We start from the raw sequence: 18,584 nt of genomic DNA on the forward strand, positions 1-18,584 counted from the left end.
GCCTCACCAGTGCTGAATAGAGGGGAATAATCACTTAGACTCATAGACTCATAGACTTTAAGGTCAGAAGGGACCATTATGATCATCTAGTCTGACCTCCCGCATGATGCAGGCCACAAAAGCTGGCCCACCCACTCCTGGAATAATTCTCTCCCTTGACTCAGATGTTGAAGTCCCCAAATCGTGATTTAAAGACTTCAAGTCGCAGAGAATCCTCCAGCCAGCGACCCCTGCCCCATGCTGCGGAGGAAGGCGAAAAACCTCCAGGGCCTCTGCCAATCTACCCCAGAGGAAAATTCTTTCCCGACCCCAAATATGGCGATCAGCCTAACCCCGAGCATGTGGGCAAGATTCTCCAGCCAGACCCTCCGGAAAAAGTTCACTGTAGTAACTTTTAATATCCCATCATTGACCATTGTTACTAATTACCAGCGATGGCACGTTATTGACCTATTGACTAAAATCACGTTATCCCATCAAACCATCCCCCTCCATAAACTTATCAAGCTTAATCTTAAAGCCAGAGAGGTCTTTCTTCCCTCGATCTGCTGGCAACGCTCCTACTAATGCAGCCCAATATGCCGTTAGCCTTCTTGGCAACAAGGGCACACTGCTGACTCATATCCAGCTTCTCATCCACTGTAACCCCTAGGTCCTTTTCTGCAGAACTGCTGCTTAGCCAGTCGGTCCCCAGCCTGTAGCGGTGCATGGGATTCTTCCGTCCTAAGTGCAGGAATCTGCACTTGTCCTTGATGAACCTCATCAGATTTCTTTTGGCCCAATCCTCTAATTTGTCTAGGTCCCTCTGTATCCTATCCCTACCCTCCAGCGTATCTACCTCTTCCCCCCAGCTTAGTGTCATCTGCGAACTTGCTGAGGGTGCAATCCTTCTCATCATCCAGATCAATAATAAAGATGTTGAACAAAACCGGCCCCAGGACCGACCCCTGGGGCACTCCGATTGATACCAGCTGCCAACTAGACATTGAGCCGTTGATCACTACCCGTTGAACCTGAAAATCTAGCCAGCTTTCTATCCACCTTATAGTCCATTCATCCAATCCATCCTTTTTTAACTTGCTGGCAAGAATACTGTGGGAGACCGTCCCTGCTAGGAAGAGCTTAGAGACTAAAGCTGTGATTTTCAAAGGTGCCCAAATCCCACTGAAATTTGACTCCCTCAGATCAGACTCCTTTGAAAATCTCAGACTGAATTTTAGGGAGGGGTAATCTGAGGCACAAGAGGTGACGTGACTAGTTTGAAGTCTCGCAAGCTGTCTGTTCTAACCAGTAGACCCCAGCCCCTTCCCAGAACAAAGACTAGAACTAGTGAGGTGCAGATGAAAGGCTCTCGATCTCAATCCAGTGTCCCCAACTCAATGGGTTCTTGCTGCCCAGCCCTGATACCTCTGGCCCTACCTCTCTCAGCCGTCTATTAAATCTATTTGCTGTCAATTTGCAAACAGATCAGCAGCCTCCCCACCTTACTCCTGTGTAAATATACCCCTCCCCCATGCTTTCTGCTCACTTTTTTTTTAACAATAGACACACATGTGCCACGGAAGCGGTGGCAGGTTTGTTTTGTGTACATGCCGGGCGCTCAGACCTTCTGCTGCAGCTGGGGCTCCAGAGAGCAATGTTTGCTGAGTTCTCATCAAAGCTCACTCTGTCTCTCTTACCTTTTCTCTGCCGCCTGGCAGCAGCAGCTGTCCTGTTCTTCCTGTTTCTGGGCTGTGATCAGTGCCAGCCCCACCATGCAGAGTTTGCACTGAGACAGGGAAGCTGGCCTCAGGTCAAGGGGACAGGCTGGCTTAGGGTTGAGGAATGGCATACAGGGCCTTTCCCCTCTAGGGGTGGCAGCTCCATTGTGGTCCCAGGTTGGTGGGACTGACTGGGGGTGGGAATCAGTGATGGGCTAAGGGGCCTTTTACTTCTAGGGGACCATTTCCAATTCAGCCTTAGCTTCATAGTGATCAGATATCTGCCCCGCTCATGCTGGCTGAATGTGTTTGCACCAGTGCACTCCGGGGACTAGTGCCTTGAATACCCTTGCCCTGCCCCTCCTCTGAGGCCCCGCCCATGCCCCACCCCTTTTCTAAGGCCCCGCTCCCACTCACTCCATCCCCCCTCCCTCTGTCGCTTGCTCTCCCCACCCTCACTCACTCAGTCATTTTCACCGGGCTGGTTCAGGGTGCTGGGGTGCTGGAAGGAGTAAGGGCTCCGGCTGGGGGTGTGGACTCTGGGGTGGGCCCATAAATGAGGGGTTCAGGGTGTGGGAGAGAGCTCCAGGCTGGGGCATGAGGTTGGGGCATGGAGCGGGGGTAAGGGCTCTGGCTGGGAGTGCGAGCTCTGGGGTAGGACTGGGGATGAGGGTTTTGGGTGCAGGAGGGTGCTCCGGGCTGGGACTGAGGTGTTTAGAGGATGGGAGGGGGATCAGGGCTGGGGCAGGGGGTTGGGGCCCAGGAAAGGGTCAGGGGTGCAGGCTCTGGGTGGCACTTACCTCAAGCAGCTCCTGGAAGCAACAGCATGTCCCCACTCCGGCTCCTACGCGGAGGCACAGCCAGGCAGCTCTGCACACTGCCCCATCCTCAGGAACGGCCCCTGCACGCCTATTGGCCATGGTTCCTGGCCCATGGGAGTTGTGGGGGCAGTGCTTGGGGCAGGAGCAGCGTGCAGAGCATGCCCCTACACCTAGGAGCTCGAGTGGAGACATGCCGGCTGCTTCCCGGGAGCTGCGCGGTGTGGAGGCTAGCAGGGAGCCTGCCAGCCCCACTGCGCGGCACTGCCAATGGACAGTCAACAGCCCAGTCAGCGGTGCTGACCAGAGCTGCCAGGATCCCTTTTCGACCAGGGGTTCTGGTTGAAAACCGGACACACCTGGTCACCCTAGCTCGGCAGGCAATAGTTATTCAGAGAAACACAAGAGGTGATTCACTGGAGTGTCCTACCAGAGCTCTGTGGAAGGAAGTGCAGTGCAGTCAGTCACACAGGCATGTTAGAGGAGATGCCCTTCAAAATACCCAACCCATGCACTGAATGGGTTACAGGCCAGGTAGGGAGAAACACTGTTAACTTCCAGAGCATTAGCTGTGTGGTGTATGGCCAGAATCCCTTTCCATGCCGCTCACTGGTGACAAACTCAATTAACAATTGTACTGGAGACTGGGCCATAAAGAAATAGCAAACCCCAGCAGCTACCAATCTGCACTGAGTCAGGGCCTGAACTCCTTGCTGGGTGACAGGCTGAGTCTCAGGATATGGCGACACCTCAGGCAAAGGTGTGGGTGCAGCACAGGTAGGCATGCCCGTTCTAGCTGGGGTGGGGAATGGTGACAGTGGGGACAGAGTGGTGGAAGCTTCCTGCCCCACCACAAGCCTGCCATGGGCCCTGGCTATGTCCTTGCGTTGCTGGCCCATGCCGTGGTCCATGCTGCTTTTCACTGCTCTTGTTACCTACGCCAGCTAGCATGGGCAGCCCTACCTGCTTTGCAATGACACCTCCATTTGCAGTCTGGCAAGGAGTCCCACAGGTTGACTGTGCGCTGTGTGAAGAAGAACTTCCTTTTATTTGTTTTAAACCTGCTGCCTGTTCATTTCATTGGGTGACCCCTAGTTCTTGTGTTATGAGGCTTTTCTATAAGCCTGCAGTTTTAAGCAGGCCACATGTTCCATATGACGCTGCTTAATAGTTTCATGCATTTATAATGCAAGATCTCATTGGCCTGGTCTTGACTAGGAGAAGGGGTTGCGTTTAGGTCAGGCTTGACTAATGAGCTAGCTAGGCCATCCCTGAACTCAAGCAGATGCAAGCGAACATTTTGGCTCAGTTTTAGCAGGCCAAAATTAACTTAAGGGGGTGAGCCTGTGTCTTCACAAGAGGGCAGATTATCCCTCTTGGACCTTCAACTGAACGATCTGGCACTGGCCACCACCAGAGACAAGATACTGGGCTAGCTGGGCCGCTGGGATGACCCGATATGGCTGTCCGTATGTTCCTAAGCATATTTTTCTTGGTTTTTTTAAAAAATAGTTCCATTAAGACAAATTAAGTCTCTGCCAGAATGTTTCCAGCATCTCTCAGGGGTGCTCAGAGCTCCCCCTGGTGGCCAAATTAACACATGGCGGTTTTTTAAGTGATTCATTTGGTGCCCGTAGGAAGGCGGTTTTTATTTTTGCTACACTGTACCAAGCTATGGATTCAGAACCAGATGTTGGGTTGGTGTTTACATTAGAAATCCTCAGAGGTGGCTCTTTATCTTTTATTTATTTTTTTAATGTCTAAAATGTGCCTAATTTGTAAAATCTCCAAGGTGCCAGAACAAAATTTGAAAGAGCAAGTGCACTTTTTAGAGCTCTATTTACCAGTTGGAAGTAAGATGGATTGATAGAGAAGGATTGGAATTGGAATCCCAGAGCCAAACATCCCTGAAGTGCTGATCCAGCTTCAAAATGTGTCTAAGGAGATGCACATACATATACACTGCTCTTTCTCTCTGTTTGTCCCTGAGACACGTAATTGTTGTTTTTCCTTATATCTAAAAGCCACCTAGACAGCAAGTCAGTGCTGGCCATGCGTATAGAAGATATAACTGATTCACTGATGATGTCGGCTTCTTCTACATCCGTCTCCACATCACTTTCCAGTTCACCCCCTCCGCATGTAGTGCCCTCCCTGTTCTATTGCTCCCAGTCTTCATTGCAGCGTCGCCCGGAGACATGCTCAGGAGGAGGGAGTCAACTGTAATATTTATTCTTATAAAACCAAAAGAATTCCACTTGCTCTAGCAAGATGTGCCCAGCCCCAGCCTCACTAATGGCGCGATCCTGTCACATCCTCATCTGCTCCCTTCTGTTTGTCATCCCCATTCATCACATCCTGTCTACAATTAGATTGGAAGCTCTTCAGGGCAGCAAGCACATCTGATTCACAGACCCCTTGTTCTAGACACTTCACTTCCTCCCAAATCCAAGGACCAAACCCTGGTGTCCTAAATCTCAATACCTTGCACTTACCACTAAGCCATGCTTTCCTCCCAGAATCAGGAAGTCAACTCAGCAGCCCTGACATCCAGTCTTCTGCTCTAACTTCTGGACCCACTCCCCTCCCAGAGTAGTAGATAGAAGTCCTGGAGTCCTGACTTCCAGACTGGTACTCTAACCTTACGATGCCCATCGTGCAAACCAATATTGGCTCATTGTTTTCTTGTACTCCCCTGTCTGTCTATATCCATCTGTTGTCTTACACTTAGATTGTAAGCTCCTTGGGGTAGAGACTGTCTTTGCTTTTTGTACAATGCCTAACACAATGAGGTCCTGGCATATAACTAGGGCCCCTAGAAGTGAAGGTAATACAAATAATAAATAATAATAATATCATGTCTTCCCATCCCATACCCATACAACTGCAGGGCAATATTTCACTGAATGACATCTAAAAGCATATTGGAAAAAAATCTTAACCCTCCTCAAGATACCCCTCCAGCTCTTGCTAAATTCAACACAAGATGTGAACCTGGGAGAAAATGGAGGGTGTTATAACCAGGACATTTCCAATAATTCTTCATCAGACCCACTTACTCTGCCCAACCCTCCTCGTCCCCCAGGTATCAAATCTTTATAGTGGGTGCTCTGCTTAATGATCATACCAGAAAGAGGGACAGCTTGGCCTGTGTGTCTCTTGAGACAGCAGAATTCAGTGCGAATTCAGGACGTGTGTGTGTGTGAGAGAGAGAGAGAAGGGGGACACTTGACGGTGGCAGTGCTGCCCGCCCAGCAGAGGAGTGCGAGCCACTCTCAAACCGCGGATGTGGACTGTTTTGGCAGTGCATGGAAGGATTCCCCCTTTGCCTTTCCTCTATCTAAAAGAATCCCCCTTATGTTTTGCCTCCATCGATATTAAAGGTTTTAAAGCTCTAACACTAAACCACATACTTCTCCATGGATGTCCAAGATGGTCTCAGAGCTGCAAACCCAGGAGTCCCAGCTCTACCATTTGGCCAACATTCTCTCTTAGAGGTGGGACTAGAACCCAGAAGTCCTGACCCATAGTCACCAGCTATAACCACTGGACCTCACTCTCCTCCTGTGCACAGGAGTCTCTGTAACTCTCTCCTACTCCATCAGGGCATTGGGTCTGTCTCTGCCCCTCTCAGTCCTGCCCCACACCAGGGAAGGAGGGGTGTGTTTCTGCCCTCTCCCCTGTCCCATCCTTTTCCCAAAATCGATCTCTTCCTAACCCCCGTATGTGTCCTGTCTCCACAGCTTCGCATTCACAGCCATCTGGAAAGGCCCATGGATGGCGAAACGTACCGTGGTCCGCACTTCCATGCTGTCGCCTCCCAGCTACTATGACGCCGTGCAGGAGGGCCGTGGGTCAGCCACCCCGGACTACCCCTTCCACGGTGGCTTCCCCAGCTTCCAGGACATGCGGTACCACCAGATGAGCCCCGGCCAGGAGGCCCCCTCATTCAAGAGGCGCGGGGGTGTGGTGGACCACCGTGATATCATCATGGCGCATCAAGCCCACAAGATCCACAGCACCCCCCAGGCGCAGCGCAAGGAGTGGGAGTAAGTACAAGACCAGTTCCATGCAGTAGGGCTGGCTGTTCTGTCAACCAGGTCACAGGGGGTCTGATCAGTCACTGGGTGCCATTTTGTTTTCCATGGAAGACCATGTCCTGGGGAAACCAAGGCTTCTTGCTCTTCTTGCTCCCCATCACTGGAGGCCTCCATCTGTGAGCTCCCACTCCTCTAGCTACTCCACAGTTCCAGGCAACTTAGAGGGTACCTGGAAAAATGGTACCTATATGGATTCCCTCCGGGGGAGCTACTACAGACCACTGATCCAGCACAGCAGAGAGGTGGGGATACCAAGCTAGAGGAGCCATTAGTCTGATATATGGACCATTGGTCTGTCCCAGTGTTCCAGGGTAGGAGAGGCTACTGCAGTGGTTCTCAACCTGTAGTCTCTTGACCCCTGGGGTCCGCAGACTATGGCTAAGGGGTCCACGAAAGGTTGTCTTTACCATAGAACAGTTGTTCTCAACCAGTGATCTGCAGACCCCTGGGGGTCTCCAGAGTATCTCTAAGATTTCCACCGGGGTCTGCACCTCCATTTGAAATTTTTTAGGGGTCCGCAAATGGAAGATGGCTAAGAACCACTGGGCTACCAGGCTACAGTGTGATCTTGTGTGGTAATTAAGGGGAGGGTAACTAGTTAGTGGGCCCCATTGGGCTGATCCAATGCAGCAGGAATGGAGGGGTAGGGATACTGGGCTAGATGATCCCATTGGGCTCATCCAGGGCAACTGATATGGGAGGGTACTGAGATAGATAGGCCCATTGGTCCAATCCAGTCCAGCAGCGAGTGGGGGGACACTGGGCTAGGTGGTCCCATTGGTCTGATCTGGAGCTGCAAATCCTCTTGTATATTCAAATCCTTCCCTTCTGATGTTATTTTGCACTGTGCTTTGGATCTAATCCCTAGATCTAGTGTCAGCAGTCTGATGACATCTGGTGGCTGCTCAGGCCTCCTTATTTTGTGAATTAATCTCATTTCAGAAGAACTCCACAGTTGCGTTAATGGTTAACACTGATTTTGATGTACCTTGCCCCCACCTTCTCCCTCCCTCCCGGTCCCTCAGATTCACTTCCCTTGCTTTCCAACCTATTTTCTTTCTTTTTGGTTTTAAGAAATCCCAGCTTGTTGCCTTGGAAATGCTGATATCTCCACCAGAGGATCATGGTGTTACTACAGGCTGGGGGAGGCCCCTGGTGGGAGGGGCTGGGGTGCCAGGGAATAGCAGGGAGTGTGAAAAATAACCCTGCTATAATGTGGTTGCTAAATGCGGCTGACATGGGTAGTAGCTAAGGGAGCTGCAGCTGGGCCATCCTGTGCTCGGGTACAGTAAACTCTGACCAGCTACGCAGGTGTAGGCTTGCTCAGTGCACAGAGAAGAAAACTGAGTGATGCTGGTGAGCTAGTGTGGGGTGCTCTCCTCTGCATCAGGTCTCTCTGTGGCATGGAGGGTGTCTTTGGGTGCTCTAGTCTCTGGCTCAGTGCTGACGCCAGCCTTTTAAAGGGCGTTATGCTGCTAGAGGCACCCATATTCAAATTAGCTGTCATAACGAGACGTGTGGTCATTAAAGGTCATGTGGCACTTTTTGCAGGAGTCCCAGTGTTAGCTCAAGATGATTGGCCTAATTCCAAGCTAGATAATTCCGCTCTGCCTCCCTGAATTCTCCTTGCAGTTTCAACTGAATACAGAATTCCCTTTCACTTCCTGTCCTAATGTGATAAACAGCCTTGCTATGGGCTGTTCCATGCACAGTCCTACCCCAGAGGTGGCTGAATTTCAGTGGGTGGGCGAGTGGTTTCTGTGTGCAGAGCTCGTACTGTCTGTTTGGACAGCACAGCAGGCCCATTTAGATGAATGACGCGATAGATCAGACAGAGCTTTGAATGTGCCTATCACTTGGTATCAAGCTGCTGATGACTCATCTCCCCCTGTCCCAACAATCTTCCCTTTGGTGTTTCCATTTCTGTGGGAACTTATTTCTTGCTCCTGCACAATCCCCTTCGAGCGCACCAGGTGGCGCTGTTGGACTCCCAAAGGCTGCCCAAGCTGGGAAGAGATTCCAGTGGCAGGGAATGAAGGGGAGGCAAATAAACTGGCCCATTTCAACCATTCCCAAGCATAGTCCTTCTCTTCATGGCGCCTCCTTATCTCTGGTGCTGGGAATTGGGACTCCTGCATTCTACGCCTGGCTCCAGGATGGTGGAGTGTGATCTAGTCAGTAGAGTAGGGGGGATTGGGAGTCAGGACTCTCTCTCCCTAGTTCTGAGGGGGCAGCGGTGGGTTAAGAGTTAGAAGAGGTGACAGCATCTGGACTCCACTTGTCAGCTTTACCACGGACTTGCTGAGTAAGCCTGGGCAGGTCGCCTCTCCATGCCTCAGTTCCCCCCATGTGCAACGGGGATGATAGCAGCCTCCCTAGGTGCGAGGCCCGCTCAGTTTGTTTAGCACATTGAGGTCCTTTGGATGAAAGTGCAAAATTGTGCAAAAGTCACACTGTTGCAGTTTTGATACAGACCAGGGAAGCTCAGGCCTGGTGGGGTTTGACTGAGCTTTGATTTGGATGTAGGGGTTATCGGGCCCTGAACTTCCAGGACAGTGGGTATCCCTGGGAACTACAACTGGGAAAATGGGCTCATGCCAACCTCACTGAGGGCCCCCGCCTTCACTCTGAGCCTTGATGTGAGCCCCGATCCTTTTCTGTGCTCCCGGAAACCCTTGCAATGCTTCACACAACTCAGGAGTTACTCTTCCATCGTCATTTCTGCTTAACACTCATGTATGCCTCAGAGGCGCGCCCCTTGCTCTATGCAGCTGCATGATTCACAGGAGGGCTACACTTTCCCCACCCTCACCCCCTTCCAAAGCAAGGGCTAAGCCCCACACCTCCTACTCCATCCAGGACAGGGCTCTTCTGAGGAGGAGCCCCTGGGGTTCCCTGCATCTGATGGCCAAGTGGTGAGTGTCCAAGGAGTGAGAGAGAGAGAGAGAGAGAGTGGGGGGGGGGGGGGGGTGGCTCTGTGCATGGGTTTTCCTGGTGGATGGAAATGTGTGGGCAGAGAACCGTGTCTTACTCCCGCACCGCCTTGTAGCAGCAGAATCCGCAGTGTGCCCTCCAAAGCCTCCGCCCAGCCGCGGTGTGCAGCTAGCTTTAATTATAGCAACACATTGGTCATTCAAAGAGGGAGATTTATTACTGTCACAGGGGCCTGATTAATAGACCTCCTGCCTCTCATTTCCTAAAGCTCCTTCTCTCTCTGGCCTTCTGCTTGTCTCCCCCTCACTGTTGTTCCATCTGTGTGACCAGAATGGAATGAGAGCTGCGGGTTTGACTGTAAAGGGAAGCTCTCTCAGCTCAGTATTTATTGCCCACAGGTGCCCGCAGATAGGCACTCCTTGCCAGCTTGCACTGGGGTGATAAAGCTCTAATCCTTCTAAAGGAGCCCCTACATCAGATCTGCCGGTTACCTCCAACAAGGCCATCTAGCTACACACTTCCGCCCGCACTCACTTCAGCTGCCTGGTCTGAAATCCTGCAAGTCCTTTCTGAGCAGCAGATCCAACCCTCTCTGCACAACCAGCAGCCGCCAGGCCAAACACCAGGTGCTATTGTCATTATTCATTTATATTTCGGTAGCGCCTAGGAATCCGTCGTGGACCAAGACCTCATTGTGCTGGGAGCTGTACATTATCTATTCGGTGGATTATGGTAGCGCCTAGAAGCCCCCCTCATGGACCAGAACCCCACTGTGCCAGGCACTGTACAAATGGAGAACAAAAGGACAGTCCCTGCACAAATGATTGCCCAAGGTGCGAGGCTAGGGAGGTTCAGGCCCCAGGACACTGTCACTCTCTCACACTAATGGGAGCAATGGCAACATACACAGTTTGCCTGGGAAACCGGGAAAGGAGCTTTATTTAAACTAGCGAGGGAGAAGAGAAACAAAGCTGTAGAGTAAACAATCCAACCCCCGCAACCCAGCCTCCCCCGGCACAGCCTGCTAGTTCTGGTGTAGCTAAGAACTGCTGTAGGATGCAGCCCGTATCCATTTGCTTGCTCCTACCTGGGGCAGGGAGCCAGGTAATTCTGAGGAGGGCAGGGTCAGGTAGCTCCTTTGTCCTGATAAGGGTCCTTCTTCTCTCCTCTCTGGCCTGAAGTTTCCCTGACTCCCTCATTGGCAATACAAAGGGGTTTGGGGTTCCACATGTCAACAGCAGAGTCTGCCTGACAGTGCCACTAGCAGCAGTTGACTTTAGGAGCTGCGACTGAGATCTCTGTCCCCCTGCAGCTCCCCTGGCTGATTCCCTAACTTCTGAGCTGCCTCAGTTGCAAGCGGGGTCTGTATTTGCAGGGAAAGACCAGAGGGGCTCTTAAATAAACAGGAAACCGTAAAAGGGGGGTACATGCATTTTTAGGACATTCACACTTGCCTCTCGCAGGGATAGAATCCAGATCCTTCTCTCCTAAAGAACAGGCCTTGAGCTAAAAAGGATAATCTCCAGGATCTGTTAGCAATACAGGGCGTATGACACACAACTGAGCCGTTCTGAGTCCATCCAGCAGAGGACAATGGTGCTCATATACTGGCCAGATCAATATTATGCATGTGTGTTTGTTCATGTGGTCTCATGAATGCTGTGGAAGATCCCTCCTAAATCCCCCTTTACTCTGGGTTAGATATTAGAGATGCATGAGAGGTGGCTGCCTGGCTCCTCATTGTATCCTCTGTTGGGTGCTCTCTCTGTTCCTCTGAGGGTCTGTCTACACTGCAATTAAAAACCCACAGCTGGCCCATGCCCGATGACTGGGGCTCGCCGGCTTGGGCTAAGGGGCTGGTGAATTGCAGTGTAGACATTTGGGCTTGGACTGGAGCCCGGGTTCTGAGACCCTGCGAGAGGGGATGCTCCCGGAGCTCGGGCTCCAGCCCCAGCCGAAACATCTGTACCGCAGTTAAACAGCCCCTTCATCCGAGCCCCACAAGCCCACGTCAGCTGGCTCGGACCGGCTGCGGATCTCTAATTGCAGTGTAGACATCTCCTGAGAGTCTCTGTGCATCTAAAGACCCTGTTTTCCCTTCCTCTGCAGCAGGTGAGCCGGACTGGGGGGATGTGCCCCAGGCTTTATTCCAGGGCCTGAGCAATTGCGCAGAATCCCCAAGTCTCTGCCTCGTTTTTCCCTCTGTGGCTGCTCCCCTCCTCTGGCCAAGGGCCTGCAGCCAGCGCTGCCTTCCCCCTCCCCCAGATCAGCTGCCTCCCAACGCCCTGGAATGTGAAAGTGCTGAGACCAGGAGTCTGTTAAGTGCTTCATTCCTCCAGCAGCGGCAGAGCGACCTGCTGGGAAATCCATTAACCCCTTCACGCTCTGGGAAGCAGGCGGCAGCAGGCCACAATAGGAGCTCAGAATCTCACGGCCTGATTGCACCCTTCCAGCAGGGAGACTGGAGGGAAAGTCCCCTCCCCCCCACTTGGGTAGCAGGCCCTGTGGGGGCTTCGGTTTTGGTTATTACAGACCACATGGTGAGACTGAACGTCATGGCTGCACTTTGGCCATGTGCTTTCTTGGAGAACTGCCCCCTAGGGGTATCCATAGCATAGAGCGGGGCATGGTCTAGCAAACTCCTGTTCCCCACTCTGGGAGAAGGTGAATAGGAGGCAGTGTGGCCTAGAGGACAGAGCACTGATTTGGACTGGGTTCTATTCCCGGCTCTGCCACTGGGGGACCTTAGGCAAATCATGTCCCCACTCTGTGCCTCAGTTTCCCCATCTGGAAAATGGGGACGATGATGCTGACCTCCTGTGTAAAACACGTTGAGGCCACTGATTAAAAGCCCTAGATAACAGCTAGGTATTATTATTAATGAGGTCTAGTGCTTAGATTAGGGTAGTGGGAGTAATGTCACCTAGGTTCTTTTCTCAGATCTTGGAGAGAATGAGGTCAGAGAAAATATACTGGTCAGAGCATGGGACTGGGGACTAGGACTCTTGGGAGTGGAGTTCAGGATTGCCATAGCTGGGAAAAGAACCAAGAGTCCTGACTTTCAGTCTTGTGCCTTAACCATCTCACCATTCCCCCCCATAATAATGCATCAACGCTGGTGACAGAGGCACTTCGAAGTATGGGCATTTGGAGTTCAGAAAAGCACCAAAGACCATCCACAAAGCTGGGCTCAAAATCTCGGGTGTCCAGGCTCTTTGGGGATATTTCTGCTCCCAGCTGGTGAACGCAAGTAACTCATCCGAACTAGAGATCTTTGCATGCAGGATTGGGATCCACTTTCTGATTCACAGCAGGGCCTCCCAAGGGGGAGGGAGGGCATAAGGGACAGTTCCCCCCCCCTTTGAGAGGGCCCCCAAACTGAATGGACTGGGGACTTGGCGCACAGGCTCACAATGCCACTCATGTTTAGCCTGGCTGCCTCTCCATCATGATGCCAGGCCAAACCTGAGTGGCGCTGCGACTCCATGTGCCAGGTTGCAACACCCAGAGCAGACAGCTGGGCCCTGCCCCATAGGGCAGGAACCTCCGCTGTAGGGGCAGTGGGGAGCAGGCTTGCTCTCCAATCTCTTGTCCCCGGGGCCTCCCTCAGGGGTAATTTTTTGGAAAGGTGGGGAGCCTTCATTTCAGATTTTGCCCAGGGCCCCAAAAACCTCTGTGTGGCCCTGACTCACAGCAGGAGCGGCGCCAGGGTTTTTGGTGCCCTAGGCGGGGGTCCTTCCGCGCTCCCGGTCGTCGTTGGCAATTCTGCGGCAGGGGGGTCCTTCCGCGCTCCCGGTCTTCGGGGCACTTCGGCGGCGGGTCCCGGAGCGAGTGAAGGACCCGCCGCAGAATTGCCGCTGAAGACCCAGAGCGCGGAAGGACCCCCCGCCGCCAAATTGAAGGGGGAGAAAAGCCTCTAGCCAGCGAAATGTTCCAACTGGACTCTGTAGCCTAAATGAAATGTAATGGACCCTAAGTGCAGGCCTCAGCTTCATCAAACCTGCCTCTAATGCCCTCCCTGCCGCTTTCATCCGCACAGTGGTGGCGGTAGGGTTGAATGTCAGCACATAGAAAAGCCCCCAGGGTGGCGGTGTGAATAATCGACAAGACAAGCATGTCAGCTCCCTCTCGTCACTCTGTGAAGCACAGTCTCCTCTGTCCCCCTGTCATTCGTTCCTTTGCAAGAGTGAAATTTCAGATGTTTGGGTACAGAAAGGAAATAGGAGACCTGAAAAAGCCACTTGTCTGTCCTTGTGTCTGGAAGTTCATTTCTTTTGCTTCCTCCTCATCTTCCTTTCATTTTTCCTTTCCTGCCTCTAATCCCACCATCCACCCAACTGGGGTCCCCAGCAGGGATCACGGTGGCTGGATTATAAGCATTCACTACACAGTTTGAGTAGGCTGAAGCTGTGACCGGGGTGTCAGTGGGTCAAGCAGCTCTTTCAGATTACAGAGCTGCAAGCAGTATTCTAGTGCAGTGGTTCTCAAACTTTTGTACTGGTGACCCCTTTCACACTGCAAGCCTCTGAGTGCGACACCCCCCACCCCCCTCCCGTTATAAATAAAAAAAATGTTTTTATATATTTAACACCATTATAAATGCTAGATGCAAAGCGGGGCTTGGGTGGAGGCTGACAGCTCGCGACCCCCCCATGTAATAACCTCAGGACCTCTTCAGGGGTCCTGTCCCCCAGTTTGAGAACCCCTGGTCTAGTGGCTAGAGCCAGGGGAATGGGGGGCCAGGACTCAGGGGTTCTATTCCCAGTTCTTTCATTGACTCATTCTGTTGTCTCCTCTATGTGTCTTACCGCACCCACCCTTTTCAAAGCACTTTGAGATTCCTGTACCCAGAGGCACTACTCACATGACGTATTGTAATGAACTGGCTGGCATGTACCACTGTCCTGTGGGCTCAGAAGTACTTCACTCTATGTCCTAGGCCCTTTACTGCAAAAGGAGATTCTCCTCTGGCTCAACTGGCAGGGGCCTGTGGTATTAGGGCAGGAGAATATGAACCCCAGCGCTGCTGAGAGATTCTGAGGGGCCCTTGTGCACCATAGTGACGCCTGGGACCTTTTGCTCATGCTGCTGTTGTCCTGGAGAGGTCAGCAGAAATTGGTTGTTGGTTGACCTCAGCCAACACAAAAAGCCTGCAGTTGATCCAGTTAGCCAGGGGCGGCTTTTGAGGACCCCCAGTTTGGCCTGCGGGGCACATTAGGACCCTAATGTTCTGTGGGCCTTTGAGCACCTGCAACCCTCACTGAAACCAAAGGGAGCTGTGGATACTCCCTATCTCTGAAGATCAGGGCTGGAGGGGGGTGCAGGGAAGAAGCCTCTGTCTGGAGTGAAGGGGGCAGGTGAGTCTGAGGGGCCGGGGCAGTGTGTGGGGGTGGGGGGGACCCCACTTTGCCACCCTCCTTTATGGTGTCAATTCTGTTGCTGCTGTGATTTTTTCCCTGCTAGTTAAATTCTCTCTGATTTCCCTCTGCAGCCTGCTCCAGCAGCTGCTGTGACGGTGAGGAATCAGATCAGAAAAGGAATTTAGCATGCACAGGGCTGGGGGGGGGTGTGCTAAGGAGTAGGTAGTGAGGAGGGGATGCATCCTTCTCCGTGTCTCTCCTCTGCCACCGTGGCATTGCAGGAGAAGGGCTGCACAGGCAGGGGGTGGACAGGAGCAATGGCTGGCCCAGCTCTGATGTACCAGAGACAGGCATGTGTCATGCAGGTTCCACCCACGCCCTTGTCCACCTCACTGCAGGGTCCCTGTGCTACCTTCCTACTCACCTTGGCAGCAGAAGATATGCCGAGTGCCTCAGCTCTCCTGCTAAATGTGCCTGTGGCTTTAAAGGAATCCAGCGTTGGGAAAAGTAGCTGCATCGGCAGCCCCTGCAGCCTGAATCTTCTGCGTATTCCCAAAGCAGGGCAAGCTTCCCCCCCCCCCCCCCACTGTCCCAGAGGGGCTCACTTTGTCAGGGAGTTCGGTCTCTGTGGCCCATTCAATCCTCAGTCTCTGCTGGGGCTGCTGATTCTAGTAATACGCACACCTTTGAGCTCGGACTGAGACCCACCAAACTCATTTCACGTGGGCCACTGTGCTCAGTGACGTGTGGTCGCTACAGACCTTGCAGCTCTGAAAGGCTCTGTAGTTTGTTACTGAGCCACCTAAGAGATCTAGTCCCCAAGGCTGCTGCTGCTCCTGGCGAGAGCGTGTGCTGCAGCTGGGATTTGCAGTCTGGTGCTGGGGTTTAGAGACATCCACGGGTGCAACAGAACTTGTTGCGTTACTTCTCAGAACCTGGTGAAGCTGCTGGCCACACGGTGGGTCTGTCCGTTAACCATTTCAGTGCTGCTTCGCCATGCAGACAGAATGCATCTGCTGCTGCTGCTAAGGGTTGCACTCATCCTGATGCTCACTCACGACCTACCCTGTTGCACCAAGGTGCCAGAGCATTGTACAACGCCAGTGCTCTGAGGAGCTGGCTGAAGTTACACCAGGCTGCCCCATGTTGGCACCTAGACAACACAATGATGGTGCCCTAAGCATACATGGATGGGTGTTCTGATGGCTAGGGACTGGGAGTGTCAGTAGTCCCCATGCCCTATACTGGGTCATCTCATTGGACAGTCTCTGAGTTAAACCCAGCCCAGAGCCTGGACATTCGGTCCTGTTTTCCCCTTAAAGCAGTGTTGGAATCACCCTTATTCAAAGGAAATACTGCAATGATATCCCACAAACGACGCAGCCCATGACAGGATACTGCAGCCGGTGGGGCGATTACTGTAGAATACTGTGTTTGTTTATTGGTGTTGTTTTTAAATAAAGGCCCTCAGCGTTGGAGAAGGGGATGCAGAGAAAAGAAGTGGTGAGGCACCGAGTTACAGGAGTCCTGGGTTCTATCCTTGGCTCTGGGAGTTGGGGTGTTCTTGTGATGAGAACAACGGGGTCTAAGAGTCAGGACTCCTGGCTCTGGGAGGGAGTGTGGTCTAGGAGACAGAGCGGGGGACTAGGATCAAGGACTTCTGGGGCCTGTTCGAGCGCTGGAAGGGAGTGTGGTGTATGTGGTTACTGCTGGGGGCTGGAGCTCTGCAATTGCTGGACTGACTCCCACATTGGCCTCTGTGCTTTGCTAGTACAGCCCTAGACACTCTCATCACCTTGGCACGTGTAAAGTACAGTCACTTCCGGCCCCTGCTCTCCTCCAAGAAAACTGACGGGAGTTTGAATACCGCAGACAGCAGTGCTGCCAGGTCTGGCACTCCATCCCCACTGCACTCCTGAGTCACTTCCAAGCAGGGCTTCACACTCTGACGGCAGCACTGACCTGTGGCAGGTCATCCTCGCCTTTGTTGTCTCTTCCATTCCCAGTCTCACTGGCATGCTCTCAGATGCCTGCACACTGAGGGAGGTAGTGCAGCGTACACATGCCTGTGCATGTATAATGAGCAGGAGAAGGAGCACCACTATTTTCACAGTCATCACCATTGTTGACCTGATCACTAGTACATATTGGCACAATCTCTATTGACACGAGTACAATTGCATGGACACTGTTGAAACCACTCTGGATACATTTACTGTCTAAGTTCCTCATGTCCCCTATTTCCACTGCGACCTGAAAAATCTCAACTGCCACTGAAATGCAGCCACCTCTGGGGTGGAAAACACCAGATGTTTAACAGTGCACAACAGAAATATGTAGTGGTTCAGGACAGGCTGTGAAGATGAATCCTGTGCCTGTTTGAAGTTTCAGAAGTGAAGAATTAGGGAGCTGGTTATGGTAAAGAGAGAAAGTATGGTCTCATTGTTAGTGCACTTGGGTGGTATTCAGTAGCTCTGGGTTCAACTCCCTGGCTCTGTCACTGACTCTCTGTGGAACCCTGGGCAAGTCATTTCCTCTCTCTGTGCCTCAGTTTCCCCATCCGTAAAACAGGGATAAAAATACTTCCTTTCCCCCCATCCTTTGTCAATTTAGATGCAAGCTCTTGGGGACAGGGACTGTCATTTATTATGTGTTTGTACAGCACCTAGCACAATAGGGACCTGATCTCACCACAGGTACGTTACAGAACTATTGCTGTTTTATCCCATATATGATAATTCGACAGCGTGGCTTTCTCACAGGCCCAAAAAACAGGGCACAAATTTATTATCAATATGCCATGACGAACAACGATCCATCCCATATGGCTCTTTATTACTAATAATCTTTTAGGAAATACTTTACAAGACTGTTTGTTTACACTTCTTCCATCTCAGAATCTTTTATCTTCCAGAACAATATGCTGGAAGATTTAATGACAGCCCAATTGGATTAGTGTGTATGATTTACAGTGTATTTCCATAGTTAAGTCCACATAGAAAAGGGCAAAACTCATGTGAAAGATCTAAGGTCTAAGAATATTTTATAAAAACATGAGTGCATTGACTAATTAACTCTCATTAGCTATGTACAATCGGAGAAACAGCAATAAATAAACAGAATCAGACAAATCAATTACTAGAATAAGCATTATAACCTTCACAAAGGCACTTGCTTTTTCAAACTCTTGTGATGGAGCACTGAGCAAGACGGGTTAAGAGGGTAAGTAAAATAGCTTTACTTCTAGCTGTGTCTAATGTATTTGTCAGATTGAAACTCAGTTCAGGTCAAACTGGTTAACATCCTATCAGCGAAGGGCCATAGGAGAAAGGGCCGCACAGTAGTTAAAGTGTTCGCTAAAGATAGGGTCCCGATTTTGAGCTGGGATCACTCGGCTTTTTTTTTTTTTTTTTCGCCCCCCTCCCTCCCGGTGTCCCGATATCTCATCTGGTCACCTTAGCTAAAGACTGGAGTTCACTTCCTGACTCTGCCTCAGGCTCCTTGTGTGATCTTGGGCAAATTGCTGCATCTCTGTGCCTCAGTTCCCCATCTGTGAAAGGGAGATAATAACGCTGTCCTACCTCACACTGGTGTTGTGAGACTACCTGTATCAAACCGTATGGGTAATAAGTACCGAAGATGGATGAGAATTGCCACATTATATCAGACTAA

General features: G+C 51.6%; 1 protein-coding gene across 1 annotated transcript in view; it reads left to right on the plus strand.

The window, feature by feature from the left end:
* Positions 1-6,262: 6,262 nt before the first annotated feature.
* The window catches only part of CACNA1A (calcium voltage-gated channel subunit alpha1 A), a 191,364-nt gene continuing 179,042 nt past the window's right edge, over positions 6,263-18,584 (plus strand). Inside the window, exon 1 of the mRNA XM_065419170.1 lies at positions 6,263-6,567. Coding sequence (XP_065275242.1) covers positions 6,296-6,567 — 272 coding nt within the window. The 5' untranslated portion in view covers positions 6,263-6,295. The remainder of the gene's footprint in view (positions 6,568-18,584) is intronic.

Source organism: Emys orbicularis, chromosome 19, assembly GCF_028017835.1.
Source record: "Emys orbicularis isolate rEmyOrb1 chromosome 19, rEmyOrb1.hap1, whole genome shotgun sequence".
NCBI lineage: Eukaryota > Metazoa > Chordata > Testudines > Emydidae > Emys > Emys orbicularis.